This window comes from Rhamphochromis longiceps, linkage group LG15 (genome assembly GCF_057381845.1).
Source record: "Rhamphochromis longiceps isolate RC_006_pf linkage group LG15, R_longiceps_female_GT1.1, whole genome shotgun sequence".
NCBI classification, from domain to species: Eukaryota; Metazoa; Chordata; class Actinopteri; order Cichliformes; family Cichlidae; genus Rhamphochromis; species Rhamphochromis longiceps.
In genome coordinates, this window is record NC_140571.1 from 12,204,541 (window position 1) to 12,232,125 (window position 27,585).

Here is a 27,585-nt window from a genome sequence, read left to right on the forward strand (position 1 = left end):
GTCAATACTTCAGCTGGTCATCTCAATTCACTAGCTTACATTTCTGAGTCATGCTGCAGCTTTTGAGACCCCTTTTTTTTGTCTCGCTTATGCCTGTGGTCTGTTTCACTTCAGGGTATCCTTTCATTAAAACTCAACCACTTTCCCTTCCCAAATAGCTTACTTTTTTACCATGAAAGGACTTCATGTGCAGTTTCCCCCCCTTACAGTTCTTGGTGAGTTACAGTTCTTGAGGGATGATGCAAGACCCCAAAAATAACAACTGTAAACTCAATGAAAAGTCAGCCTCATCTGTCTTGCAGCTATCTTTACTTTAATTTCAGTTCCTCTTTTTGTAAGTGGAGTAGTGCTGACAACCAGACCAAAACAACTGAGAAGATTTTTAAAAAAAATAATAATTATATATATATATATATATATATATATATATATATATATATATATATATATATATATATATATATATATATATTTTCTAATCTCATCTCTTTGACTCACAAGTGTGGTGCAGAACTTTCTAGCTTGCCCCAAAGTGGACTGGACCAAAGTGCACATGTTAACTGCTTAAAAGCACGCATATATATGGATAATCTGACGGGACTAGCGCGATCCTTACAAAATATACCAAGTGACTTTTAAACAGTGAATCAATGATAGTCTTGTTTTAGTTAATGTTTTATCTCTTAGGTATGACTGCGGCAGTTTGGGAATTTTTGTTTAGTGCTGCACCACCCCTCAGCCAACTCACTGCAAGATTACTGTGATTTTTTTTCTTATCCCATTTAATTTCAAACTTTTCTCTCTCAGTGGCTCCTTTTACAATTAAATCCGATAGCGAACTTCACAATAACGTACCATAGTGATGAGCACTACAGGTCATGGGCGTTTTCGTGGATCCAATCACTCACCTCTGCTGTCACCAAGGGTCAGGAGACGTGTTCCCTCAGAGCAAGTCCAAAACGTGTCGAGTACGGATGGACAAACAGGGTAAAATGTATTAAAACTGCGTGGATCTAATTCATCTAAGGCATTTTCTACGAGAAACGAGGCGTCTTTCCCCACTAACCAGCGTTAAAACTTAGCTGACGTTAACCAAAGAGAACCGTCCCCGAGCGCATCCAGTCTCCGCGATGTGCCAAAAAAGCTTCAAGAGACGCCTTTTGGCAACGCAATGCAAGGTGAGGCCACCGTCGTCTACCAAAGCACACGGCTAGCTGTCTGTTGCAAACGGAGAGCTGGTTACAACATTTCACGGGTGAGCACCGCAGAGCTGTTCACTCAGGTCCACAACTTTTGTTCCTGTTGCTTTTCTCCACTCTTTCTCCCTGTTACATACACTGACGCAAACAGCAAGCTAAATGCAACGGAAACGGTAGCGCTGTCTTTCAAAATAAAATAGTCAAAGAACTAAAGCAGTTCCTCGCAGTGTTATATTGTTACTGAGGCGTCGGAAATAAACGAAATAATCTTTTTATAGATGGAAAATGATATATTCACCGGATAATAGACTCAATCCTAATAACCGACTCACGTTGCAACAACCGAGGACTTATTTTGAAGGCATATATCGGAACTACATTGGCCCCGCTGGGTGACTTGATTTCGCTCTGTAGCGTGTCCCTCTGGCTGTAAAAGTTTTCCTGAGTCTGAGATGGAAACATGGCGCGGTGGCCGTCACGTGATGTAATTCTAACAAAACCTATGACTCTCACGGGGAAACACAAACTTTAATAGAAACACTAAGCCAGGAGAAATAATGGACGGTGGAAAAACAGTTTCCACGCCTTTCCACCTAAAGGGAACGCAAACTGACTAAAGCCTGACGCTGGATCAGAGAGATTTGTTTTATTGCAGCATGTGGGCAATGTGACCCATTTAATTAATTGAACTCTCTGCATTAATGGTTGTATTTAGACACCTACAGATTTGTTGTCTCTACAAACTGGTCCGTACCAATGCTTGATTGTATATCATATTATAATATTGCTATTGATGCATTAAGAGGGGCATTTCATTTGACCTATATTTTGGGTAGTTTTATTTATTAACACTAAATATTTCACTGGCAGATCAAGCAAAGTGATTCATTTTTATTTATATACCAACAAATCAGACACTGTACCTTACACTGTAAGGTAAAGACCCCTGCGGTATTAAAGAGAAACCCTCCGATAACCCCCTGTGAGCAAGCATTAGGCAAATGCGGGGAGGAAAAACTCCCTTGCAAGAAAAGAGACCTCCAGCAGAACCAGGCTCAGTCATCTGCTAATACTGGTTAAGAGGTGAGGGTAAAGAGAAGAGAAAAAGGAGATGTGATGCACAGAGACTATGCAAGAGACAGGACAAGAATTAATAGCCTGCAGCAGTGGTATATAAACACCTGGGGAATGAAAAGAAATCTAGAGAAGAAATGCTGAATGGATCACAGGAAGTACCCCAGCAACCTTAGTCTAGAACAGAATAACTAAGATATGCTTCAGGGTCACCTGACCCAGCCCTAACTATAAGCTTTATCACAAAGGAAATGATGACTCAGCGAAATAGTAAGTACAGTCATGTAAAAGGAAGAGGGACAGAATGTATAAGATGCATAGAAATGGACAGGTACCCCAAAGATGCACTTCCTGGAAAGAGTAACTGCATTCCACGCCTGGCTGCTTATCACTTTGAGTATTTCAGCCCATAAACAAATCCTGGGAATTACTGGGCACCCAGGTACAGTGTAAAATCCCCAAAATGTGTGTTTGTGTGTGGGTTTTTTCTAGTTTAATTCAAAATTACAACCAGCAAAGCTCCAACAAAACATATGTTGCTTTTTTCAATCAACACACAAAACAGGTTTCTCCTCAATAACCAACTTTATTCATATAGCAGCTTTGATACACAACTACAAACAAAACAAGACAGGAAGACAAACAGATAATCAAGTTTAAAACATAAATAATGACAAGTAAAATAAGAATCAAACCCTTATTTATGGCCACGGCTTAAATGGAAAAAATAATAAGAAAGTTAATACATACAACAGCAACAATCGTTACCATACACACCCCTCCACCCCTGATGTCTCAGGTTTCATGTTGTGATAGTGAGTTATGTCGGCCTGAAAACAACAACTTTTCCCGTGTCTGAGGGGACTGAATAATAGATTAGACCCCATTAGAAAAAGTCTCTGAGGCTTTGGGGGATGTTGAGATGTTGATCTGCCATTGTATGCCCTCATCCTTCTCCCTCTGCGTCTCAGTTGTCGGGCCTCTTTTGTGGATGCTTCCTCACGCAGCCTAAAGAAGAGGCTCAATTTCACAAATCAGTGCTCTATTAATGCCTCAAAAACGTATCAAGTGACAGCATATGCGTTTGTCAGTGAAAAAAAAGAGGGAGGAAGGGGACAAAATATGGTCTAAGACCAGGAAATCTTTAGTATGTAAGGCCCCATTAGCGATTTTTACACACAGTAATTCTTCCTCAATTTACCCCAATTTGCTAAACATGATTCATAGTTACACACTCACCATGTTTGTGAAGTTGAGAAGTATTTATAAGGCTGCATGACTACAGTGCACCAAACTGTTGAGTACTGCTTGCAGCTATTTTCTGTCAAGCCTTTCCGGTGGCATATGCAGATGACTGGGTATCGATGGATCTAAGGCATCGCCCTGGCTGTGAAATTACAGGGGTGAGTGTGTGCAGGCCTCCTCTGGGCCAGTGCTGAACTCCAGCCCAGAAACTACAAGAAGGCGTTAAAGTGCCCTCTTCTGTCCTAATCACGCAACTACTCCTGAAAGATTTAGTAATGCAATGTGCTTTGCTAAGATCTAGTTTTAAACTTCTGTGGATAATCTTAGTATATCCTAAGTAATTTACAGATGCTGGTGTGCCAAAAAGTTATTTCTGATGTTTCAATTTTTTATGTCTAATATCTTATATTACTACTACTAAACTTATATTGATAAATAGACTGTAATCAACAGGATTTCCCAATCCTGAGTTATAAAGAAATTACCTGTTTTGACTCTGCGTTAACTGCACCTACATTATATTTAGTTATATTTCTTGCAATTTCTGCTGCCTCTGTTGTCCCTCAGTTTTTCCACTACTTTGTACATTCACTCACTCAGTTTCAGTTTCTCCTTGCATTAATTTGCCTAATTTTGTGAGTTTTTATATTGACGCTATGATTATTATACCTTATATTGAGATAATTCTTGTTATTCTTTCACTGATAAATCCAAAAACTGCGGCGAAATTCACAAGAGGAAACGATCTCACTGAACAAGCCAGTCACAAGAGTTCCGTCAATGGGGGTGTAGCTGCATTTCTAGAGTGGTGCACGTCGGGTTACGCCTTAAACAAGTAATAATCAGACGGATAATCAGAATTTAAACCAACCTTCCTAATTCTCCAAGTAATGTTTGGATACTTGGGTTAACCGCAAGCTGGCGGCTGGCTTTGTAATACGACACTATTTTAGCGCCCGCGATTTTCAGCACCGTTTTATTACCAATAGACTGCTGCAAATCTGTTAACTTAGAGGAAAACTGTTATTATCAAAAGAAATTGGCTGAAAAAAAATGTGTATTTTTTAAATAACTAATTACAAAATGGGAGAACTGTTAAAAAGTGCAATTTTAAACGGAGCTGAAATTGTTGCATTCGGTGGAAATAATACAAGACGATGCATACGCAGCTACCACATCTGCAACTATAAGCTCTTTATCATCAGTGCTCTCTGTTTTGCCTCGGTCTCGCTTATAATGTAACAGAACTGTTTCTTTGTTTATGTTATGTGACGCAAACCTTCCAATACATCAACAAAATAAATTTACCAGGAGTGGGGTTCGAACCCACGCGGACATATGTCCATTGGATCTTAAGTCCAACGCCTTAACCACTCGGCCATCCTGGTATATACACCGTACCCCAACACATCCCCACACTTGTAAAACTCAACACATCCAAATACCGTTAATCATTATGTATTCTAGACTTAGTCATTAAATTGGCACGAAGCTAGCAATGCATAGCAGCGTAAGCCGACGAGATAAACAATAGCAAACAAACATACTGGTCTAAACAATTGACATTACCGCTGCTAGTAGCTAGCAGCTAAGTCATTTACTATCATGCTAACGACAAGCCCGACCTCAAAAGCTTGAAATAAAACTACCGCTATCCTTAAGGTGGTTTGTATTTACAAAAAAAAAACCTAAAATATACACACACACACACACATACATATATATACACCAGCTCGCATACTTGGGTTAATTGCTTCCATTCCATTCGAATTCCTGTGAACCGCTCTCTCAAATTAGAACCCGCATAATAACATTAGCGTATGCTAACCCGTAGCAGAAGTTATAGCAGGCGTACAACTTCTATATTGTAAATATACACAGTAGCGTGTTTAGCTGCGCATTGCAGCCAAACAAAACCTCGAAGCAAAGCGAAACACCGATACCGCACAACAAATCTCTAAATTACGAAGTCACGGAGAATAAGTTGCCAAATAAAGTCCGTAGAAACTTCGGAGACTGAATGACAGCTAGTCTTGCTAGGTGTATGTGGATCTGAGTGAGTGGGGCATTAACGGGACAGGCGCCATCAGGGATATTTCATTCTATATTTGAAAAACGAAAAAAAACGAAAACAAAAAAACTATAGTATAGGGCCACATTAAGAAAAAAATAAATATTATTGTTCATTTTGACCATAAAGATGAAATTTCGAGACTGAACTCGAAATGTTATTTTGAGATTAAACTGTTTTGAAAATAAAATCTAAATACTGCTAACTGGTACGGAAATTAAACTTTGAATTTTGATCATACATAAGCTATTATGCATAGTTTTAAAAAGCAAAAAGCAGTTAGACGTGCACACAGTCTGACTCCAAATGGCCGAGATAGGAAACTTCAGTTTGGCATCTAGTTTGTTAAACAGTTTGTGGAGTAGAAACTGACTGCATCTATTCGCATGGCTGTTGTTGCCTTGTCTTGCGCACTGAGCTATTCTTGAAATAACTACAGGATTTAATTCCAAAAAGTTCCAAATATTATACAAAGATTCAGGGTGCGTTTTTCCTCATTTTTAGCAGATTTCCAGCAATTTTTTTTTCAAATAACAGCGAATGTTCGATCTTACATTCAAAAATGAAATTTAAATTGAAATACTAAGTGTTAATAGGTACATCTAAATATTACATTTAAAGCTTAGGATGCTGAACAGACCGGATAAGCTGAAGAAAATGATAGATGGAAGCTTGAATATGTCAAATATGCACTCACCATTTAGGTACACCTTGCTAGTATTAACATGAACCCCTCTTTTTCCTTCATAACTTCTTCAATTCTTCATGGAATTAGTTGATTACATCAGCAGCAGTCTGAATAATTGATACGTGCAGGATGGAACAATCTTTCATGTTGTTCACCATAAATTCTGCCCTACCAACCATATATTGTGGAAGAAATTGAGGGTTAATCAGACCAAACAATTCTTCCAATCTTCTATTGATCTTCTATTAGTAAGCAGGTACAGATTGTAGCCTCAGTTTACAATTTCTGTTCTTAGTCTTGCCATTCTCCTCTGACCTGTGGGATCAGCAAGACATTTTCACCCAGAAAAGTACACGCACTGGATATTTTCTCCATCATGTGTCATTCTCTGTAAACCCTAGAGGTAGTTGTGTGTGAAAATCCCAGTACATCAGCAGTTCTTGAAAGACACAGAATAGTCTGTCTACTTGACACCAACAATCATGCCACATTTAAAGTAATCCATATCATCTTTCTTCCCCACCCCAGTGCTCATTTTAAATATTAAATCTAAACATAAATTTACAGATTAGCAGAAGTACCAAAAATAAAACCTTAATGGATTAGATCATTTTGTTACATTAACGCAAAATAATCTTGGGCCAGTGTAATATAAGAGAAATGTACACACAAGTCCCCTTGTCTACATCATACTCACTGCACCTCTTACTGATATAACTTAGTTTTATCTCAGTCTGACATGACATTTAGTTAAAAGCTACACAGTACAGCTCTTGTTAGTTGTGATTATGTCTGGATCATTTGTGTGTCAAATGTTTTTACGCTTACTTAGACTCAAAGAATCTGGAAAAACTAGCAGATCTTTTTTTCCTACAGCTATAGTTTATTTTGTGCATCACTGAACACGATAACAGTCTCAACTTAAAACATCAATTTGTTAAAACTTCTCTCAAATACATACAGGGGTAAATTCTGTGATCATAACATTATCTGTAATTTGATAAATTTTGAGCTTACAAATTACTCCCTTTCACAGAAATACATTGTGTTTCTACCCAGGGAAGAACTGTCTTCAGTGCACTTAGTGCCATCGTCTTTCATCAAAATATTGCACATTACTTTTTCCTTTTTGTTTAGTTCCATATCTTTTACGTAAATAGTTAAATGTTTAATCAGAATTTCAATCATTTAAGTCAAACACAGTCCTAAAAAGTTTGGTCGTTTTTCCAGCACAGTAGACAGGGGCAACACTGGAGGAAAGGGTTTTTCCTCTTGTACTGTATGGCCTTCTTCATATGAACGTGGACTTTTTCAATATATTCCACAGTGTTGCACACATGAGCCTCAATGTTATTGAGCATGGATCCCTGCTCCTCCACTAGTATGGCCATTTGGAGGAACAGTTCGTGGATCTCCTTCATCCTGGCCTCCAGCTCCACCAGGTCCTTGTGTCTGCCTTTGATCTCGCACAACGCAGTGCGGCAAGAGCGTACACTCTGATTCTGAAGGCCTTGGGACAGCTCCGCCCAGCCCTCACCACCTTTGTCCACCAGCGCATCCAGCTGCTCATCAGTGATTTCTTTCCCCAGTATTGAGGCCTGCCTCTGGATCCTCACCCTGCAGGTATTCCTCTGAACCTCTTCCGCCTTACTGTAGTCAGTCATAGCACTGTGGAAGGCGCAGGTCAGTGACTCGTACTGAGCACGGGCAATGCGACTAACAGCACTGTTGGGGCCCTCTTTCTCTTCAAGCTCTTTGCTCCGTTTACCCAGGACCTGTAGACGGGCGTACAGAGCCTCCCCCCGCTGTTGGATCCCTCTGGCAATGGAGTCACAATCCTTTTTAATAAGGGTCAGGCGGCGCACAGAGGTGCCAAATCGTTCGTTGTGGGCGTGCAGACGTGCCACCTCCAAGTGGAGCAGGGAGATGTCCTTGCGTATTGACTCAGCCTCCTTTAGGATGACCTCAGTAGCTGAGGAGCTCTCAAATATTACCGCTTGATGAGACAAAGTTCCCTTGTCTACATCATACTCAAACCCATAGAATCCGGGCTCGTACTCCTCCTGCTCCTCTCTAATGGTCTGCAGCCTCTCCAACCTGTCCCGCATTCTGCCTGAGAGACTAGTGTATTAAAAAAAAGAAGTAAAAGGTATAATAAATAAAATCCATAATTCAAAATGATTATCATGAACATTCTCCAAAGTGATGACACACATGAAACAGAGTAATCTGATCACTTGGCTGTAAATTGTGCTTTGTTAATTTAGTAAGGGGGGAACTTTAAGAGCCATCTAGAAAGATTGTTTTAAAAACTGATGATGCAACTGATGCACGTAAGTTTAGTTTTATCTTCAGTAGCCTTTTCCCGTCAGCAGTCACAGCTAAGTGACCAACAGGAATTTCTCAATTTAAACCAGGAACAAGGACCTTCTCACCTTAAAGCAGACTTTTCCATTTAAATTGAGGTTTTGCAATAGGATGGTGGTTTCTGCATTTATCCAAGTACTTTCTCTACGTTAGGTCTGTCAACTCCACAAGTTGCAGTGCTTTTGGATGGCAGGTATCTTTTCATCAAGTTCCTGTCATAAGCTCAGAAAGTCAATTTCCTTATTCCGTACCGTTCGAATGAACAACATTCACTTCAAAAGTTGTCTCAATTAAAAATAAAAGACTTAAACAAGTCTTCAGAAATCATATCTTCCCCTCGAGTTGCCTGTAGAGTGGAGCCCAAACTAAATAGCCAGCAAGTCCCGTCAATTATCCAGTTGCCTCCAGGTGGCAACACTTTTCCTATGAAAAAACCCAAATCATTAGACTCACAAATCAAATGATCTTACCTTCTTTAAACGGCCACCACGCTACAGAAAAGGTAAGTAAATCCTTTCAGCTTGTCTCATTTGACATTTTTGTAGCAAGTATATGTTTAATCTACTGAAGGAAGTTGGCCGTCTACTTTCTTTTCAGCATTGTGTGTGATTGCCGGCCCCTTAACAGGTGAGTCACTTAAGCCTTCCCACTGCGACACATAATACCTCCTAAAGTACTGTTTCAACTCACGAATCAAGCAAATGGATTAAGTAAGAAGGCATTCCTGGTAAATGACATGCCCAAAAACAAGAATTAATGAAAATTTAAGGAAACAAACAAGAAAACAAAGGGATTTGACTAGACGTCTTGAAAAACACGTAATAAGCAGCTTTATTTGTTTTGTGACGGCACCTGTGTGCAGGTTAAACAACTGGTTAATGGCGTTATACGCATCATGACAAAGAGCAGCTGTCATTGAGCTGGAAGTCCAGATTTTCTCCAGTTTTCTGTGTTTGAGTAAGAACATAGCAGGCCTTCTAAAATATTAGTGTTAATGTGAATTGTATGTTTAAAAAATAAACCCAGACATATTATATTTAATATATTTAATATTTACTTGTAAGAGAAATCACATAAGACAGACAAAAACATTTTAATATACAGAAGTCAAAATAAGGTAGTGTGCATGGTGCATCACAAGTACAATCCCTGCAGAAATTATATCCCTGTTAAACTGCTTCGTTACCGGTACGCTCTGTTTTACTTCAACCACAACATCCATGGTATTAGTGCTAAGATGTGTAGTGACAAACCAAACATTTCTTCAAGGTTATTTTAATGGAACTTTCAGAAATTGTATAAAAATATCTGAAAGCTACTTATTAGTAAATGTGTAACCTGAGCAAGCTGAAAAATACCTTCACGTACCGTTTGTTTTCAAGTATGCATCGTGCCTAGGTCATTGTTATTTGACACAGGTTATGTCTCAAACCCTTACTACAGACATTAAAAATCAAGGAATTACATAAATAGAGTTTTATGAAGTTTAACCCAAGAATTTTTACATTTAAACCAAGCAGTTTGAACCCTTTTCCTCAAACCTTTATTTTACTCTCTGAGAAAATATTAGGCAGTAACTACAAAGACCGTGATGATAAATTATTGTGAAACTAACATTTTCGTGACACGTCGAACATTTTGAATATCCTAAGAACTAGCTGACATTGTCTTTGCCGGGTCATCCTGTTGTACCGATTAGTCGACGCACGGAAAACAGCTGCAAAACATCTTTCTAAACGGGTTCTTGCTGTCGTGGCGTTTTGCCTTGCCAAGTTTGAAGAGGACATCCTGCATGACAGCATCGGTTTTCTGAACGTTGTTCTGGATGGAGTCCATCATGGGGCCCTGCTCCTCTACCAGCACGGCGATGTCCAGGAATATCTCATGGATGCCCTTGATGCGGCTCTCCAGGTCCAGCAGCTCCTGGTGCCGTTTCTCAACCTGGGACAGAGCCGAGCGTGCCGTTCTGCCTTCAGTCACGATGTTGTCGTTGAAGATGTTCCACTGACCTTTCTCAATCATCTCCTCCACCTCCTCTCCCGTCACCTCGTGCCCCATTATCTCCATTTGCCTCTGGATCTGGGCTTTGCAGCTTTCCCGGTGGCTCATCTCGGCCTCATTGTAGTCAAACATTGCATCGCGAAAGCCATTACTGAGGCAGGCGTACTGGGTTCTGGCGATACGCGTCACAGCAGAATTTGTGCCGTGCGTTTCTTCTAGTTTCTGCGTCATGTCGTCCATTTTATGTAGACGTGCTAGCACATCCTCAGCCCGCGCCTTGATATCAGCTCCAATAGTGTTAGAGTCCTTTTTAATGGTGCTCATGGTGGTGGTGGCTTGGAACATGCGGGAGTTCTGCTCACGAAGCCTCTTAACCTCCAGGCGGATGAGCTGGATGTCTTTGTGGATACCTTGTGCCTGGGTAAAGATTTCGCCCAGAGCAGGGCTGTTGTCGCTAAACACCACTGCTTCATGAGGCAACTCATCCTCCAGGTCAACGTTACTGAAGGAGTCAGAGACAACGGACTCCGCATACTCCATTGGCTCCATGGGGCCGCTGGACAGCTCCTGGAGGTCAGTTAGTCTGTCCCTCATGGTTGGTCTAGGGAACAAGTGAAGGTTAGAGGTCAAGATGCTTTTCTCTCTCTCTGATTGCTGTTGATCTAACATACAATGGTAAAGCTGACTAAATAAAGAGGGGCCTTTCTCAACAGTGCAACACTAAGCAACTCAAGACACCCCCCCCCCCTTTTTTTTTTTTTCCATAATTAAACACCTTCACACCTTGTCTTTTAACCTGTTTCATACCAGGTTAAAAATATTTTCCTTCTTCCTTTACATATAATCCACCCGGCACCAATCACTGGCCTAACAGGTTCTCTAAAGAATAGTAAGAGGTGTTCCTTCCTACCAAACTAGTTCCTTCAACTTAGGATCTTTCTGTAGCTAAATTCATTTTGACTTTAAAATCTCACAGACAGAATTATTTGTCAGAGTCTGAGAAGCAGTCTAAGTAAAAGATCTTTATAGTGTGAAAAAGGGACGGTGGTGACATAATTTAAAGGCATTTCTGGCACTGCCACTACACCCTTCCCGTCCTGATTGCCCTGTCTGATTTTGTCACTGCTTCTAGTTGAGAATAACTGATAATCTATATCATTGATCAAAACAGCCTTTATACAATTTTCCAGTTAAGATGCAATCTAGTGGATTAAATGTGTATTATAAATAAATAAATACATGTGGTCCTTATCATCATGTTGTTGTTTTGTTGGTAGACGTATTCAACACTTAACTTGTTTCAATAATCCGAGTTTTTTTAATCTAGGAAATATTTTGATTTGGGCACAATGTATCATAAAGTACAATAAAAATGTAAAATAACAACGATAATAGTAAAAATAAATAAATTAAACAATTGTGGAAGAAAGGTGTACGTTTTTCCACAAATGTATGGACATGGTTTTAGGCTGTGTATATGTCACGCTAGTGTCTATTTCTACTACGATAAATCTCGTTTACTACTAAAAACCCCAAACAAAAACAAATTTAAAATCACTTTTCATTTGTCTGATGGGCCATAACTTAAACTTCATCTTCCTTCGCCGTTCATGAGCAACGAGATGAAATAATCTCGTGAAAATAAAAGGAAGGATCCTCACCTGTTTCGCTTTTATGTCCACAGATATCAAAGTTTGTACGTTGCTGTCAGGTGGCCGCCGTGCCTCAGCAGCATCCTCCTGCTCTGATGTCGACTGCTCCTGGCCGTGAGCACAACAATGGGCCCTACACGCGTAACGCTGCTATATCTGGAACTAAAGCTGGAATTTTACTGTGTTATTTCTTTTTTGTCAAGTTGACCAACTGCGCCTCGCCATGCAACTGCGATGAGATGTGACTTGAGGAATGAAGCCCGGTCGGTTTGGTTTGCAGTGACGCCAAGGTGTGAGCAGCGGGTGTGTAACACTCGAGTGCCAAATGCAACTTGGCGTCTATCTTATTGTACAATTAAGCAAAACTGTTGGCACGGAACCTTCGAGGTCACCTTTTTTAAGGGGGTTGCGCTTAAAAACGCATTGGCGACACTTGGCCAACCACTGCCATAATATCTAAAAGCCGCGGTAGGCTACCTGACAGTTTCCGAGATGAGTGAGTGAAGCCTGAGCTGATTTTAGCTCACGTCAAGATTTTCCCAGCCACGCCCAAATGACTTACACAGTACCGGCTTGTGTTTGTGCAGGAGAGATCAGACTTGTGTGGTTTTACCAGCTTCTTGCACTGTACCTTGACTAGAACACACAATAAATTATGTCCATTAACAGGTTGGTTAGGTTCCAGACATTCAAGCACTATATATACACACACTAATAAACATACGAAACTAATAAACAATATCGTTGTGCTTTATTAATGTAAATCTATAGGCAGTATTTACTAAAGGTTTTACTGTTTCAGAGATGCCTGAAAAAGCAAACAGTGTGTCTGCCTCTTTAAGAGTGACTTAAAGTAAAATGTGTGTAGTATCCATCCATCCTCATCCGCTTTGTCCGGGGCCGGGTCGCGGGGGCAGCAGCCTAAGCAAAGAGGCCCAGACCTCCCTCTCCCCAGCCACCTCCTCCAGCTTATCCGGGGGAATACCAAGGCGTTCCCAGGCCAGCCGAGAGATATAATCTCTCCAGCGTGTCCTGGGTCTGCCCCGGGGCCTCCTCCCGGTGGGACATGCCTGGAACACCTCATCCAGGAGGCGCCCAGGGGGCATCCTTGTCAGATGCCCGAACCACCTCAGCTGGCTCCTTTCGATGTGGAGCAGCTCTCTCATGTGTGTAGTAGATCTAGTCAATTTTTAAATGAGCTTGTGTGGATTATATGTTTAAACAAATATGTTAAAAATTTCAATATATTTACTTAGAGACAAGGCACAGAACACAAGAATAAAACAAAACGTTTAATATTAAAAAGTAATTAAAAGACAGTAAAACAGATTAGTGCATAAGTAGTGTAATCCCTGCATAACCTATATAAAATTAAATCTCTGTTAAAATGCTGTATTATTGCCTCCCTTTCAGGGGTCTGGATGAAAGGCTTCTGAAAACCAGCCAAAGTTTAACAGTTCAGTCAGACTACAAATAATTGAAGAATAATTCAGCCTTTCTTCAGCTACAGCAGATATTTTATTGAGTTTTATCTCTTTTCTGAAACTGGAAAAAAATATTTCTCAAAGTCACAGTTTAAAAAAAACAAAAAACATCAGACACAAATTAGACAAATCCCCTTGGGGCTGCAACAGGAAGCGTATCCGACAAAAAACAAAACATTTAAAAAAAAAAAAAATTGCCAAATCAAGCATCCGCTGTGGTGACACTTTGTGAATGTGGGAGGAGTCAAAATTAGCTTTAATAGCAAATCCCTCACATGATGAGACTGAGCCAGCTTAAAAACCAAAAAGTGTCTTCAGCTGCTATGTCTTTTTAAATATTCTTTTGAATGGGTTGTTGCGGTCATGGCGTTTGGCCCTGCCAATTTTGAAGAGAGCATCCTGCACGCCCTCATCGGTTTTCTGAACGTTGGTCTGGATGGAGTCCAGCATGTTGCCCTGCTCCTCTACCAGCACGGCGATGTCCAGGAATATCTCATGGATGCCCTTGATGCGTCTCTCCAGGTCCAGCAGCTCCTGGTGACGTTTCTCAACCTGGAAGAGAGCTGAACGTGCCGTTCTGCCTTCAGTCACCACGTTATTGCTGAAGATGTTCCACTGACCTTTCTCAATCATCTCCTCCACCTCCTCTCCCGTCACCTCACACCCAACTATCTCCATTTGCCTCTGGATCTGGGCTTTGCAGCTTTCACGGTGGCTCATCTCGGCCTCATTGTAATCAAACATCGCATCGCGAAAGCCATTACTGAGGCAGGCGTACTGGGTTCTGGCGATACGCGTCACAGCAGAATTGGCACCATGTTTTTCTTCTAGCTTGCACGCCATGCCATCCATGTCACGCAGGCGTGCTAGAACATTCTCAGCCCGCATCTTTATGTCAGCTCCAATAGAGTCCCTTTTAATAGTAGAGGTGCCATGGAACATGCAGGAGCTCTGCTCACGAAGCCTTTTAACCTCCAGGCGGATGAGCTGGATGTCTTTATGGATCCCTTCTGCCTGGGAAAAGATTTCTGCCAGAGCAGGGCTGTTGTCCAGGTCGACTTTGCTGAGGGACTTGGAGAGAGTGGAGTCTGCATTCTCCACTGGCTCCACAGGGCCGCCGGAGACTTCCTGCAGGTGGCTCAGTCTGTCCCTCATGGCTGATCTGGAGATCAAGTGAAGGTTATAGAGGTCAAGATGATTTTCTATTCACTTAACAAACATTAGTAAAGCTAATTCATTCAAGTAGGTGAACCATTTATGTTTGAATTTAAACACACTTGGCACCTTGCTTGCTTCTCATATCTGATGAAAATAGTTTTCCTTCTTCCTTCAAGTATAATCCACCCACCACCAATCACTGGCCTAACAGGTTATCCAAAGAGTAGTCAACAATGTTCCTTTTCACCAAAGAGAGATTCATTTTGACTTTAAAAACCGAGCTTTAGATTCTGCATATAAGTTAGAGTTATATCTTGGATAAACAGCCTAAATATTTCTAATGCATAAAGTACACTTGTGATAGCATTAAGAGGCATTTCAGTCGTTGGCGCTACACAACAAATATATGGTTCCAACGCTATAAAATCTAAGAAAAACCCCAAATGTTTTAGAAGAAATGATAACTTAGACATATCTGATCTTTTCTTACATCTCATACAAATTACTGCCTCCTGTGCTCAGTATCTATCACCATGTAATTTCATAAGTTACCCATACTTTCTGTCAAACCACAAAATCCCACTGTTACCATTTCATATGCAACAAGGTCAAATAATCATGCGCACAGTGACAAGATTAAAGGAAAGATCCTCACCCGTTTGCTCTTTATCTCTACAAATCAAACTTTGGCCATCATCTGAAGTCTACTAATCCGGACTGTGAGCACAAAAAACAGTCCCACGTGTTACCAGTGCTGCAGGCTGTGAGGTAAAAACTGAAAATCTGCTGTGCTTTTTGTCAGGGTGCACAATTGTGACACTCAGTCACAGTCATGTGACTTTAGGAATGAAGACAGATCAGTTCAACCTTGACCTGCACCACAGGAGCGTCAGTTGTGTAGGACAGCTTTGTAAACATAAACTTGGACCTAGACTTTAAATCAACACACCAGACTTTCTCTGTTCCCACACACAATCTGGTGAATCACCGGTTGATTCACCATCAGCAGCTTTTCTCCTGGCCCCTGATCCTCTGAGTCTCTGTCACAATGAGATTTCCCATCAGTTACAAATCCCAAATTATCAAAAGAAATAAAATGGTTCTGGATCAGACATGGGTACGAGAAATTTAGATAATGCGCAGTTTAAACCGCTCTTTTTAAATTACTTTTTTAAAATTTTGATTGTAATATTTAATTAATTAAATGGCTGGAAAATAAAATGATGCCACGGCTCATCTGCACGGCCACCAGGGGAGGGCAGCCTACACTATGAGAGTAGGCAGAACAAGGTCTGTGCAGTTTGTGTGTTAGCCACACCCAAATGACTTCCACAACTACATGCACAAACAAGTTTGGATTTTAGTAGCTTCTTCTTCTTTTTTTAAATTCTTCTGACTACTACACACTTAGTTATGCCCCTTAGCAATTTAGTTAGGTTTAAATCAACCCCTGTATTTGGCGACGGTTTTACTATTTTGAGGAGGTCAAGTCTGCTGGAGGCATTTGTAGCACTGTCCTCATTTTTTGGCTCCAAAATCAACCACAACTAAGCACAGCTTAGGTGCTTGTTGATCACACATAGACAAACTATGTTTTCTTATCTGGATAGTTGATGTAGGAAGGGGTGTACGAGCATAGATAAGAACTTTAAACTTGGATGAACATTCCTGCTGTAAAATGCATATTAACTGTTTCTTATCTATAGTATATTTATTGCCATCTTTTGAACTATTATTGCACAACAAGGGCAAACCCGGTCTCACTGGAATTTCTATTAGATTAGACGCATTCTCTTTATATATAGATACATTAGTTTTCTTTAATATTCTGCCAAATCCCTTACTTGCAGTCTTTCGGACACACATCAAATTTGCACGATTGGTACGTGACTTCAAGATAAAATCAGGGTTTAGGCTTCAATCATAGGGAACAGGAATGTACCAGTTCAACTTAGGCCACCAACCCACGCTGTGTATAGAAGCCTGATTTATCACATGCTGTTAAATGAAGAGTGCCAGCTCTGGTTTAGGAGTATATTGACACGCGTTTGCTGATAAGGAACCTGGTTTTAAAGTATTCTAATACGACATATGAATTGAGGCAATGATTATTAATACTGATTGTTTGGCCTCCTGTGAATAGGTATGTTTGAGTGAGTGAAACGTTGATTCTTAATGAGCCTGAGACTAAATATAGTTTTACTCACTTACATTATTGCATTGGGTTGGATGGATATGTTAACTTACCGACTGAGGTGTATTTTGAACCCAATGACCTAACTCCTCTCAGGGTCTTCAGCACGTGAACTCGCGTAGTCGCGAGCATTCGCTTCTTGTTAGGCTGCTGCTTTCAAGTGTACCCCGGATTTTCAAATGAAAACATATGACTTTAAAATGCTGGTTTAATAACAGCATCTAGACTTGCAAGAAATGTAGCATTTATTGTCTTATTCAAACAGTCTTTCATATTACCAGTGACTTTGGAGGAAGGAAACAAATGCGTTTACACACGTTATTAGATAATCAAAATATTGCGGAGGCATATACACACTAACAACAAGGTATCCATATGTCACTCCTAAACGCAATGTGTTGTCTTAAAAGACCTTTCTTTCTATGGGAATTGCCCATTTGTGGGTGGGAGGATGGGGGAATGGGGGGGAAACAAAGCACACCGACCGCTAGTTTTTCATCTTTCCGACTGCTCGTGAAGACAGCGCACCTCCATCAGCACCCTGTTGCAACCTCAACTTTCTTTTTGTTCCTTTCAAGGAACCGGGCTAATCACCGCCGCCAGAGACGAAAGGAGAAGAAACACTTTTTAGTCCTGTTTATTTTTTTAAACATAAAACTACAATGAAGTTGGCGCTTATTCGCAGTGCTTACATGAGTCTCCGGGCACATCAGGTCCGTCCGGGTAGCAGATTCACCGGGTTTTCGCGAAGATGCCTACCGATAGGCATTACCAGCAGTCGATTGAGCCTCCGAGCGGCAAGCGCTACCTCCAGCACCGGCACCAACCCGAAGTTAACCGGTAACTTTGGGGTACAATCTCAGAAGGGGGATGAGTCTGATTACGACAACCATGTGAGGTAAAATAACAACAGCAGCAACAACAATGTAGAGTAAAAGTCTGATTGTGGTGTGTCATGACAAATTGTTTTAACGGCTAGCTAAAAAAACGAAGTTCGTTGGAGGGATGGTTATCTACGTGACAAAGGTAGTAAGCATTTCCGGTCTCACCGGCGTTTTGGCCCCTGGCTAGTAGCCAGTTCTGCACGTGTCCCCGGGTTAGGGTGTCGGAGACACCAGCCAGCTGATGCAACCCTTTTCTGTTGTTGCTAAACATGCGACACATGAGGAACCGAGTAAAAACACGCAGGCGTGGATGACTGATGCTAACTAGTTTTGCTGCTAACATTTAAATGCAATCAGATCTATAACACTTGTATTGAGTGTGAAGAAAATTAGCAAAAAGGATTTATTCAGTTAAAGTTTAACTTTAAAGTTTTGGACTTTTAACGTATTTGTAAACATTTTTCCCCGCCCGCCCGCATATTGCCGCATGCGCACTGAAAACGACCATGGGTTGTTCCATACCACAAATTCTGGTATCAATCCGATACCAAGTAAATGTAGGGCCAATATTGCATATACCAATACTGATACCGATACATTTAACTTTTAAAGGCATCTTATGTAGGGGAGAGCAGTGGTCAACAATTTATTAATGTTGATCCAATACCAATATAAGCTCTGGTTTCGATACTATTGATATTTGGATTACTACTACTCTACTCCACAGAGCCTGATGCATAATTCATTAGGAAAATTCCTGCAAATAGACAAAAAGTGATGGCTTGATAGGTCCTAAGCAATACTTATCTCACATATTTCACAAGCTAGTCTGTGAATTAAAGTAAACACAGCACCTGACTGCTTCCCACCTTCTCATCAGCTCCATAGTTTGCTGCAGACATTGCTTGAAAATTTAGTTACACCATGTGCTGCTTTCAGTGTTTCAGCACATGTATGTGTACTATCTGTACTTTCTCAGTGTTCATGTGTTCGATTGTTCGTTCTCTTCTGAGCCGCCTCCTCGCATTTCATCTGATTTCTTGTTGCATTGCACTGAATTCTCAAAGCCACTGTAGTTATAAACCCCCCATAGTTATGCTGCTTCTTTACCTTGCAGCATTCAGCACCTTGAGATGGTTTTTGTTGTGAATTGGTGCTATATAAATGAACATATTTGAACTTAATTATGTATTATCTACTTTCCTGATGGGGGTGTTTTATCCTGCGTGTACCCATTAATAGGTTAATGGGTATTTCTAACCAGGTTGTCTTCTCTTGTAGGAAAGTGGTTCAGAGCACCAGAGAAGCAATTGTGACTCTGCAGAAAAGAAACCCAGCAATTCAACCCTTGTTAGCCATTCTACAGGTACTGTAAGGGAATACTGTTAAAGAACAAAAAAATGAGTGCAAATACACCGTCTTATTTTGTAGTAAGCAGTCTTACGGTAAGTGTTGTTAATGCTTAGAAAAAGCGTAGCCTAAACATTTGATGCTAGAAGTCTCCTAATTTGCTTTAATCTTCTCCTGACCTTGAGGGTATCTGTTTCTACTGAAGTTTCATCTTAGCTTTTCCATATTATCAGGGTTCTGTGCGTTGTTTCAGTGTGCTCATTTTATCTCAAAGGCAGGTGAAGACGACAGCATGCTGGAGATCAATAAGAAAATGGCAGTAAAGGTAATCCACGCCACCACTTCTCCTTTTTCTGACTTCTCTTCTTCAGCTTGGCCATTTTGTTCTTTTGTAATGTCTACAAAAGATCTCCTATCTCCTCGTCCGCAGATTGGTTTGAACATCACTCAGATTTGTCTGGTAAAGGAGTGCAGTGAAGATGATGTAAGTCGATGTGACTCACAAGTTAATTTTCCCCTTAATAGAGAACTCTTCCTCCCCCCTCAAAGTTTAGTAAGTCACTACATGATTACCGTTCTCATGTTTGTGCAGCATGTGATTATGGTGCCTGTGTGTTCAGGTCTTCAGTATTTCCAGTTTATTCTTCATTTATCATCTAAGTTTATCATCAGGTTTTATCCTACCTAGTGATATTTTCCAGCATTATGTAACTGAGATTTGGGGAACCTTCTTGGCTCTTCATTCAGCTGGAGCCTGCCACTTGAACCATGTAGACAGAAGGAATTCATGGGAATAGCTTAGACATTTGACCTGACAGTGGATGATCTATGTGTGCCATGCCTGGCCTTAGGAGAACTCAGCTGCTCTACTTTTACACATTATCTCGTCCCCCTTTCTCCTGTTTTTCACCTCCTCAGGGATTTCCACTACCACTTTCCCTGTGCTCATTAGGTAGTGCTGCTTTGTTAGATTTTGAAGGTGCATGTGCTGTTTGTTTCTCTCTTGACTTTTTTGTAGACTACCACATAAAGTACCTGATTGTATTTGGTATATCTTCAATATTTTCACACTTGTTTCGTCTGCTATTTTTTCACTACATTTCTCAGATGTGTGTCACTGATTGTTATTTGTTCTCTTTATGTATGCATGTAGATTGTAGAGGGATTGCTGAAGTTGAATGATGACCCCAAAGTGCATGGTATCTACCTTCACCTCCCCCCAGCTTCAATCACCAGTCGGGTCCTCAACACCTTAAAACCCGAGAAGGACATCGAAGGGTAAAAACCTGCAGGGGCATAAATATTCAGTCATTTATTTTATAAGTTCTATAAATGTAAAAATGTATGTAAGGTTGTTATTCCAATTTAAAATAAATGAATTAACTCACTGTGCGTGTCCTATTGACCCAAATCAGAAAGGACTGCTCACAATTAAGACGTTTGTGCCCAGTGTGTGTAGACACGTGATGAGAAAATTAGCAGGGGACCCTTCTTAATCACGATAAATTGATCAGATCTGGTTCAGTTAAGGATAGATTATCCAGAGGAAAAGTATATATGTTCCTGATGATTAATGGAAAACTTTTTTAACCTAATCCTGATGAAAACTATATATCCTCATATGTTACTTGCTAGTACTGTGCTGTGTCTTTAACATTTATTATGTGTGATTGTGTTATCCATTGCACTTTATTAGTCTGTTACGGCCTGTAAAACTGGATGGTTAAATAAAAAAATGAAATTTTTATGTTTTTCTCTTGTTGCAGCATATCAGACTTGAATATGGGCCGTCTGATACGAGGAGATCTGAGTAAAGGCTTTGTACCTCCTTTAGCTAGTGCTGTTTTGGATCTGCTGGAGAACCATGGTGAGTTTCTGCTGAAGGAAACTGAAGGTTTTCCTCTCTTTACACAGTGTTCACACAGCACACAGGAAACATGTCAGAAGTGAGACGTTAAGTCTCCTGTGAGATTTTAATTTTAAAACTGAGTTGATACTTTAGAAACCAATTATATGCCTGACTTTCTGCCATCCTTAACTGCATTGTGCAGGTTTATGCCCCTTGTGCCAGAAATAGAGTAGGAGCATATTTTTAGCCAGTGAGAAAAATCATCACTTTTGAGAAAGTCAGTGTTCTGATTAAGTGCATTTGTATTGGTGTGTGTAACCAATCGACTGTATAAAATTACAGTTTATATAAACAGTTGACCCAAAAGTGTCAGAGTGAATGAAAAAGAAATTAAATGCAGCCAGTGTGCTTGAAATATTTTCACATTTCTGTTCAGTTCAATTGAATTTTATTTTTACAGCGCCAAATCACAACAACAGTCGCCTCAAGGCGCTTTATATTGTAAGAAAAGTGTCTGGACTTCTTTAAGTTTCCTTGAAGATGTTTCACCTCTTATTCCAGAAGCTAAACTAAGACTGAGAACCTTCACAGACATATATTTACATCATAAGGTAGACCCTACAATATTACATACAGAGAAAAACCTAATAATCATATGACCCTTTATGAGCAAGCACCTTGGTGACAGTGGAAAGGAAAAACTTGCTTTTAACAGGAAGAAACCTCCAGTAGAACCAGCCTCAGGGAGGAGCGGCCATCTGCTGCGACCGGTTGGGGTGAGAGAATGAGGACAGAGATTTATAACAAGTATGATATAATGCAGAGAGGTCTCAAAGTGATTCTCACTGTGCTCTGACTGGACGATATATAAACACTAGAAATTAAATTAGATATACTAATAAATGTGACAGATGTTTCTCTTTTTTAAATTTACTGTAAAATACATCAGTATCCTTTACTGTTAACTACTGAGATCTGATACCTAACAGGAAAAGATACCATTGCTGTGGTTATTGTAAAGACAACTGTGACTTTAGAAAATATCTTCCAATTTATTATTTAAAAAAATACAATGAAAACATGAGCAAGAAAAATATCAACAAATATGTGAACACGTAATGTACTTGAGTCCAAATGACTATATTATAAAAAGGTGAAGGAAAGACATTGAATTTGGTAAGATTTGACCATATTTCTGGGATGTTTCTTTTTAATTTAAAATGCTGGTAATTTACTGAACAGGGGATCTGTGCATATGAGATACAGACTTAGATCATTTTGGTTGAAGGCACACTTCAGGGTTTAGATATTTTCAGTACTTCTGATATAACTACTAAAGATTTCCAAGCTCTTTAATAAAAACGTTGAACATTTCTGTGTAGAATGTTATAAGCTAAAGGTACATTTAAAAAAAAAAAAATCTGGTTTAAGATTTTTTAGATTGTTATTTTTTTATATTTTGCCTTTATTTAATAGTTTGGCTTCAGATATATTTAAATGGGGAGCCTGACAGGGAGTCCATGGACAGACTCGGCTGCTGGGAGCATTTCCACTCGTGAATGATCATTTTAAACATCCCTACAGATACTCCTTTGGAAGGAAAAACTGTGTTGCTGGTTGGTGGAGAGGGTCCCTTTCAGCTGGCTGTGCAGTGCCTGATTGAACGAAGTGGAATGGTCACTCTGAAGAGTCACTGGAGCTCCAAAAGCCTGCAGGCACAGGTGTGACAGGGTGTACTCACATTAGATGATCTGCATTGTGCCTTAGAAGCTACCTATGTCAAAATCACTGTCCTAAGTAATGAATTAATGTATAAGGAGTGCCAGCTCCTTAATCAGAAGTTAACCAGAAGTTGTTCCAATGAATCCTTAAAATGCATAAATTTTTTTTCTCCAAAACAGAGAGGGAGAGCTTGAGAGAGAAGAGTTGTAGACTAAGGCCCACTGCGGGTGAGGGTGTCCAATTTAAGAACCAGTTCAGTTTACTAAACATTCAGTATGTACAATTGTGGTTTGAAGTTTGTATACACACATGGGTTTAAATCTCATGTCGGGCTTGTGTAGTGTTAGTTGCTGGCCACACAGAGACAGTATTCTCATTTTACAGCAGCTCACTGGAGCAGTTTTGCTAATGGGAAGATGCTGAAAGACATTTTTCTGCAGAGGTTCTTTTAGGTCATTAATATTTCATTATTTTAATTATCATTTTAATTTCTTCTTCTTTAATAATTCTCCATTTTCCCAGGTTATGCAGGCTGATGCTGTGGTCCTGCTAGATGTTGGAAATATGTATGTTCCACCCACCTGGATTAGACCAGGGGCTGCTATCATTTACTGTAAGCCAGCTCTGGAGAAAGGTATTGCATTATATGTTGTGTTTCCAATTAACTTGTGCTATAATGAACATGAAATGATTTTAAAGCCCTCCATTGCAGAGACACTTTTTAAAGTTATTGTTTAAAAATGAATAGAAATCAGTGAAACTGCAGTTTCAGATGCACTGGTTTGCTTCCACTATCACATGCTTTTTGTTGTTGTATGGATTTGTGTACTTATTGTGTTCATTAATCCTGTTGTCGTTTGTTTTAGATGAAAATGCTTTTGGATTGTCTTCAAAATCTGGATTAGAAAGCCTCACAGCAGCTTACAGAACACAGGTATATATATTCCCATGTGACTCCTCTCTTTGGCTTACTATATTCTTCCTTACTTATTCGTTAGCTTTCTCTGTCCTTCTCTTTTCTTTTCTTTTTTGTCCATTAGAATGTTGTCCAGAGTTGCAGTCGGTGGCTCAAGGGTCAGGAATACAGACCCTGGCATCTGAGCAGCCTCAAACTGCAGCCCTTAACTCCTGTACCAAGGTATAGACCACTGTGTGGTGAACACTGGAATTTAACTTCATTAATCTTACCCGGATTCTTGTATACCTCATTTTAATGCTATTTGAATAAGATGTGGTGCGTAGAGCCATTATCCATATAGTCTATATGTTTTCTCTGTCAGTGATTTAGAGATATCCAGAGCTCAGATACCAAAACCAGTAGATCAGCTGGCTGAAGAGATTGGTTTGCTACCAGAAGAGCTAGAAGCCTATGGGAGGAGCAAAGCTAAGGTTCGACTCTCTGTGTTGGAACGCCTCCAGTCACAGCCTAATGGCAAATATATTCTGGTTGCCGGGTGAGTGACTGACCAAATCCTCTCTTATTCTTTCTCCTGCTTCATAATAATAATAATAATAATAATAATAATAATAATAATAATAATAATAAAGTTTATTTGAATAGTACAAAATTACCATTACAAAGAAAATACATAGGTCCTAGTATAGAACCCTGAGGGACTCCACAGTACAGGGTCATATTGTGCACACCAGAAAAAGTGATATTTGAAAATCTTCTGTATTCTCTCTTTGTTCAGTATAACTCCCACCCCACTGGGCGAAGGTAAAAGCACAGTGACTGTTGGTCTGGTCCAGGCGTTGTCCGCCCATCTTAGGCTCAACTCTTTTGCCTGTCTCCGTCAGCCATCCCAGGGACCAACTTTTGGAGTTAAAGGTCAGCAATGAATACTTGGGTCTTTATGCTAACTGTACTTGGCTTATCTTCTCTGAAAGATATGCTGTCATCTCTCTGTGCTCCTTTGCATTCCTTCATCTGGATACTTTTTTTTTTTTACTTTACTGTTGGTCATTCCAAACTATTTTCTCCAAAAACAATGAGTGTTTTCTCTAAAATCCTGTTTTGTAAGAAAACGTTGATAGAATAGTGTATTTTCACATTGGAACCAATGTTTAATGTTTCAAATTGGGAATATTTCTACTGAATACAGTGACATTTGGACAAGTTTAGCTATCTTTGTCAGTGTGAGGTCAGCTCTACATTTTGTTCTCGGGTGGAGCAGTTCATTTAAAGTCCAACACTCAGCACTGTTTCTTTGTGTGTCCTCGTCCTGTTGCCTGCCTCTCACAGTGTTTCCTCTCCTCCTTTGCCTAGGGGGAGCTGCAGGAGGTGGGTATGCCCAGGTCATCCCTATGGAGGAGGTAAGACACACAGACAGGCTCAGAGTGTTCCCTAGCAGGACAAACGCAGGCTTCAAAGACCTGAGGCATGCAAAGACTCACAGTAGTTTGCACAAAAAGACACACAAGCATACATTCATGACCCCGGAGCTGTGACTACAAGCACAGTCCATAAAGACACACAGAACGAGGGGTTAAGCCCCAGCCTTGTAGGCTACAATAAGGCCAACTACTTTTCTCATTCTCTCAATTCACCCTTTTTCTTTACGCCTCCTTCTTTTAGGCGCACTAAAAAAAAAATAAATTTGTATGTCTTGAGATCAAAGGGCTTGTGTCAAACTGTGAGAAAATGTGTCATAATATATTTAAAGACTCAAGGGACAAAATCCAAGCCATGAGAAGATTGCTTTAGTTGAACCCACATTTATCATCTGCTACCAAATGCTGTGGGTGCAGCCCACTGACCCCCATTGTTAGCGGGTTTTTTCTCCCTAGGGGCCATTCAATCAATCTTACAGAGTGTACACTTCTGCAGTAGCATGTTGATGTCTCGCCTGTAATCCTTTCATCTCTCACTGGGTTCTTTTTTTTTTTTCTGCTATTTTTTAAAATCTTCTCAGTTCAACCTTCATTTGACTGGTGACATTCATGCCATCACAGCTGCCAATAACCTGGTGGCAGCAGCCATCGATGCCAGGATGCTCCACGAAGCGACGCAGTCAGACAAGGTGGCTGTGCGAAAAGATATCATACAGCAACTCTAGTTTAAAAAATGCGTGTGTAATATAATGACAGTATGGATTCCTTTTGCTCTCAGTCATGTTTGCGATTTGCTGTAGATTTATTGTAGTCGGTGACTGTAAATTATTCTGTGGTAACTTTTTAAGTATTTGATTTATTTCTGTAATCCTGCTTTTCATGCACATAATGCTATCTCGTTATCTAAATTCCAGCTTAACAAAAGTCCTTTCCTCCTGTAAGGACCGGTTAAATGTACTTTAAATAATAGTATTGTTTTTCTTGTTTTCTTTACCACCAAGGCCCTTTTCAATAGATTAGTCCCTTCTGTGAATGGAGTCAGAACATTCTCACCCATCCAGATCTCCAGGCTGCAAGTAAGTTTAAATACTACAGCTCCATAATCACACGTGATGTCCATGATCACACGTGAACTAACTAACTAAGGGTTGTGACTGGGGTGTTCATGAAAAGTTGTCGTTGTTGTTGTTGTTTTTTGTCCACTAGGGGGCCTCTGTGAATCCATCTTAAATTTTCAATCTTACCCTTCACATTGGCTGCTTTACCAAACATTTCTTTATGCCAGATAAAACTCCTTGTTTGTAGAAGAAAGAGTAATTCAGTCTTCATGTAATGCTGATGAAGAATGTCTAATATTTAGTCCTAACAGATAAAATATGCATGGCAGATGTTACTGATCCAGGAGATGAAGGTTTGAACATGTGTACAGTTTATGTCCTGTTGCAGGAAAGTCCAGGTTTAGAGAAAAAGACTATGAAATTAGCCTTAATTGATGAAGGGAGAGATAAAGATTTTTAAAAGGCTTTTTTTTAAGCAGAAAACTCCAACTAAACCTGATCTTGACAGTGAGTTAATAATTTCCTGGTTATTTAGTCTGGATTTGTTTCCTATACATGAATGATACCTCCCACCTATTACGGTGGACATAGCAGGCTTCTTTCATGTTAAATAAAATCTAAACAACATCAGAAACATGTGGAACAAAATCTTGTTGTCTGTCTCAATTTCCAGCGCCTTGGCATCAGGAAAACAGATCCTGCATCACTCACACCTGAAGAAATCAACGCGTTCGTACGTCTTGATCTTGACCCCTCAAAAATCACCTGGCAGAGAGGTATCTTTATAAACAGACACATTCTCTGTGTGTGCTTTTTTTTTAAGGGGGGGTTGTAACTGTACCGCAAGCATGGCTGATTCAAGCTGTTTTCACACTAACTGTGTCGGGAGACTCAAACAGAGATGTTGTCCAACTCAAATGCAGCACCCAGCAGGAGAAATACTCCTTAGGCAAGAATTTTAGGCGAAGATACCGCCTGTGTAGAGCTGCGTATGCACCAGACAATTACCAGCAGCTTTTTTTTTTCACATGAGCACAGTTTAATCAGTTAGACTAAAATGGAACTTTTAATGTCTCTCTCTAACTAAGCTGGATCTTTGTGTTCTCGCATATAATGGGAAACATCTTAACACTGAGCAATTACGCTTAAATGTATAATGGGGTAACTGAGTTAGCACTGGTTCAAATCTTCTGGTCAGCTGGGGCTTTTCTGTGTGATGCTTACATGTTGACAAAGACATGTATGTTAGGTCAAT

At 40.1% G+C, this 27,585-nt stretch overlaps 5 protein-coding genes and 1 non-coding gene across 9 annotated transcripts in view; 1 reads left to right on the top strand and 5 right to left on the bottom strand.

Annotated features, from left to right (window-relative positions):
* The window catches only part of utrn (utrophin), a 196,681-nt gene extending 195,339 nt beyond the window's left edge, over window positions 1–1,342 (bottom strand). The window contains exon 1 of the mRNA XM_085383072.1: window positions 909–1,342. The gene's annotated coding sequence lies outside the window, so the exon portion shown is untranslated. The remainder of the gene's footprint in view (window positions 1–908) is intronic.
* A 3,481-nt stretch (window positions 1,343–4,823) lies between these two features.
* Window positions 4,824–4,906, bottom strand: trnal-uaa (transfer RNA leucine (anticodon UAA)). Its single transcript has one exon. It is a non-coding gene; the product is annotated as a tRNA-Leu (tRNA).
* Window positions 4,907–7,161: 2,255 nt separating this feature from the next.
* LOC146652185 (syntaxin-11-like) lies at window positions 7,162–9,617 on the bottom strand. Its single transcript, XM_085382829.1, has 2 exons — window positions 8,713–9,617; window positions 7,162–8,398 (listed from the first exon to the last, which is right to left on the bottom strand). Exons 1-2 carry the CDS (start codon window positions 8,730–8,732, stop codon window positions 7,483–7,485), a joined length of 936 nt encoding a protein of 311 aa, XP_085238955.1. The 5' UTR covers window positions 8,733–9,617; the 3' UTR covers window positions 7,162–7,482.
* A 58-nt stretch (window positions 9,618–9,675) lies between these two features.
* stx11b.1 (syntaxin 11b, tandem duplicate 1) lies at window positions 9,676–12,907 on the bottom strand. The gene is made up of 2 exons (XM_085382830.1): window positions 12,307–12,907; window positions 9,676–11,246 (listed from the first exon to the last, which is right to left on the bottom strand). Exon 2 carries the CDS (start codon window positions 11,237–11,239, stop codon window positions 10,340–10,342), a length of 900 nt encoding a protein of 299 aa, XP_085238956.1. The 5' UTR covers window positions 11,240–11,246; window positions 12,307–12,907; the 3' UTR covers window positions 9,676–10,339.
* A 711-nt stretch (window positions 12,908–13,618) lies between these two features.
* On the bottom strand, window positions 13,619–17,965 carry LOC146652187 (syntaxin-11-like). Of its 4 annotated transcripts, none has more exons than XM_085383077.1 (2): window positions 17,826–17,965; window positions 13,619–14,943 (listed from the first exon to the last, which is right to left on the bottom strand). In XM_085383077.1, exon 2 carries the CDS (start codon window positions 14,934–14,936, stop codon window positions 14,103–14,105), a length of 834 nt encoding a protein of 277 aa, XP_085239203.1. In that variant the 5' UTR covers window positions 14,937–14,943; window positions 17,826–17,965; the 3' UTR covers window positions 13,619–14,102. The 4 variants fall into 4 exon arrangements, with proteins under 4 accessions (XP_085239203.1, XP_085239206.1, XP_085239205.1 ...); XM_085383080.1 differs by lacking the exon at window positions 17,826–17,965 and adding an exon at window positions 17,619–17,719; XM_085383079.1 differs by lacking the exon at window positions 17,826–17,965 and adding an exon at window positions 17,187–17,596.
* Window positions 17,796–27,585, top strand: part of mthfd1l (methylenetetrahydrofolate dehydrogenase (NADP+ dependent) 1 like) — a 46,451-nt gene continuing 36,661 nt past the window's right edge. Inside the window, exons 1-16 of the mRNA XM_085383076.1 lie at window positions 17,796–18,031; window positions 19,299–19,383; window positions 19,642–19,692; window positions 19,798–19,851; window positions 20,521–20,645; window positions 21,134–21,234; window positions 22,801–22,937; window positions 23,461–23,572; window positions 23,805–23,872; window positions 23,979–24,076; window positions 24,219–24,392; window positions 24,633–24,769; window positions 25,208–25,254; window positions 25,854–25,961; window positions 26,274–26,348; window positions 27,004–27,106. Of these exons, the coding sequence (XP_085239202.1) occupies window positions 17,796–18,031; window positions 19,299–19,383; window positions 19,642–19,692; window positions 19,798–19,851; window positions 20,521–20,645; window positions 21,134–21,234; window positions 22,801–22,937; window positions 23,461–23,572; window positions 23,805–23,872; window positions 23,979–24,076; window positions 24,219–24,392; window positions 24,633–24,769; window positions 25,208–25,254; window positions 25,854–25,961; window positions 26,274–26,348; window positions 27,004–27,106 (1,711 nt within the window). The remainder of the gene's footprint in view (window positions 18,032–19,298; window positions 19,384–19,641; window positions 19,693–19,797; window positions 19,852–20,520; window positions 20,646–21,133; window positions 21,235–22,800; window positions 22,938–23,460; window positions 23,573–23,804; window positions 23,873–23,978; window positions 24,077–24,218; window positions 24,393–24,632; window positions 24,770–25,207; window positions 25,255–25,853; window positions 25,962–26,273; window positions 26,349–27,003; window positions 27,107–27,585) is intronic.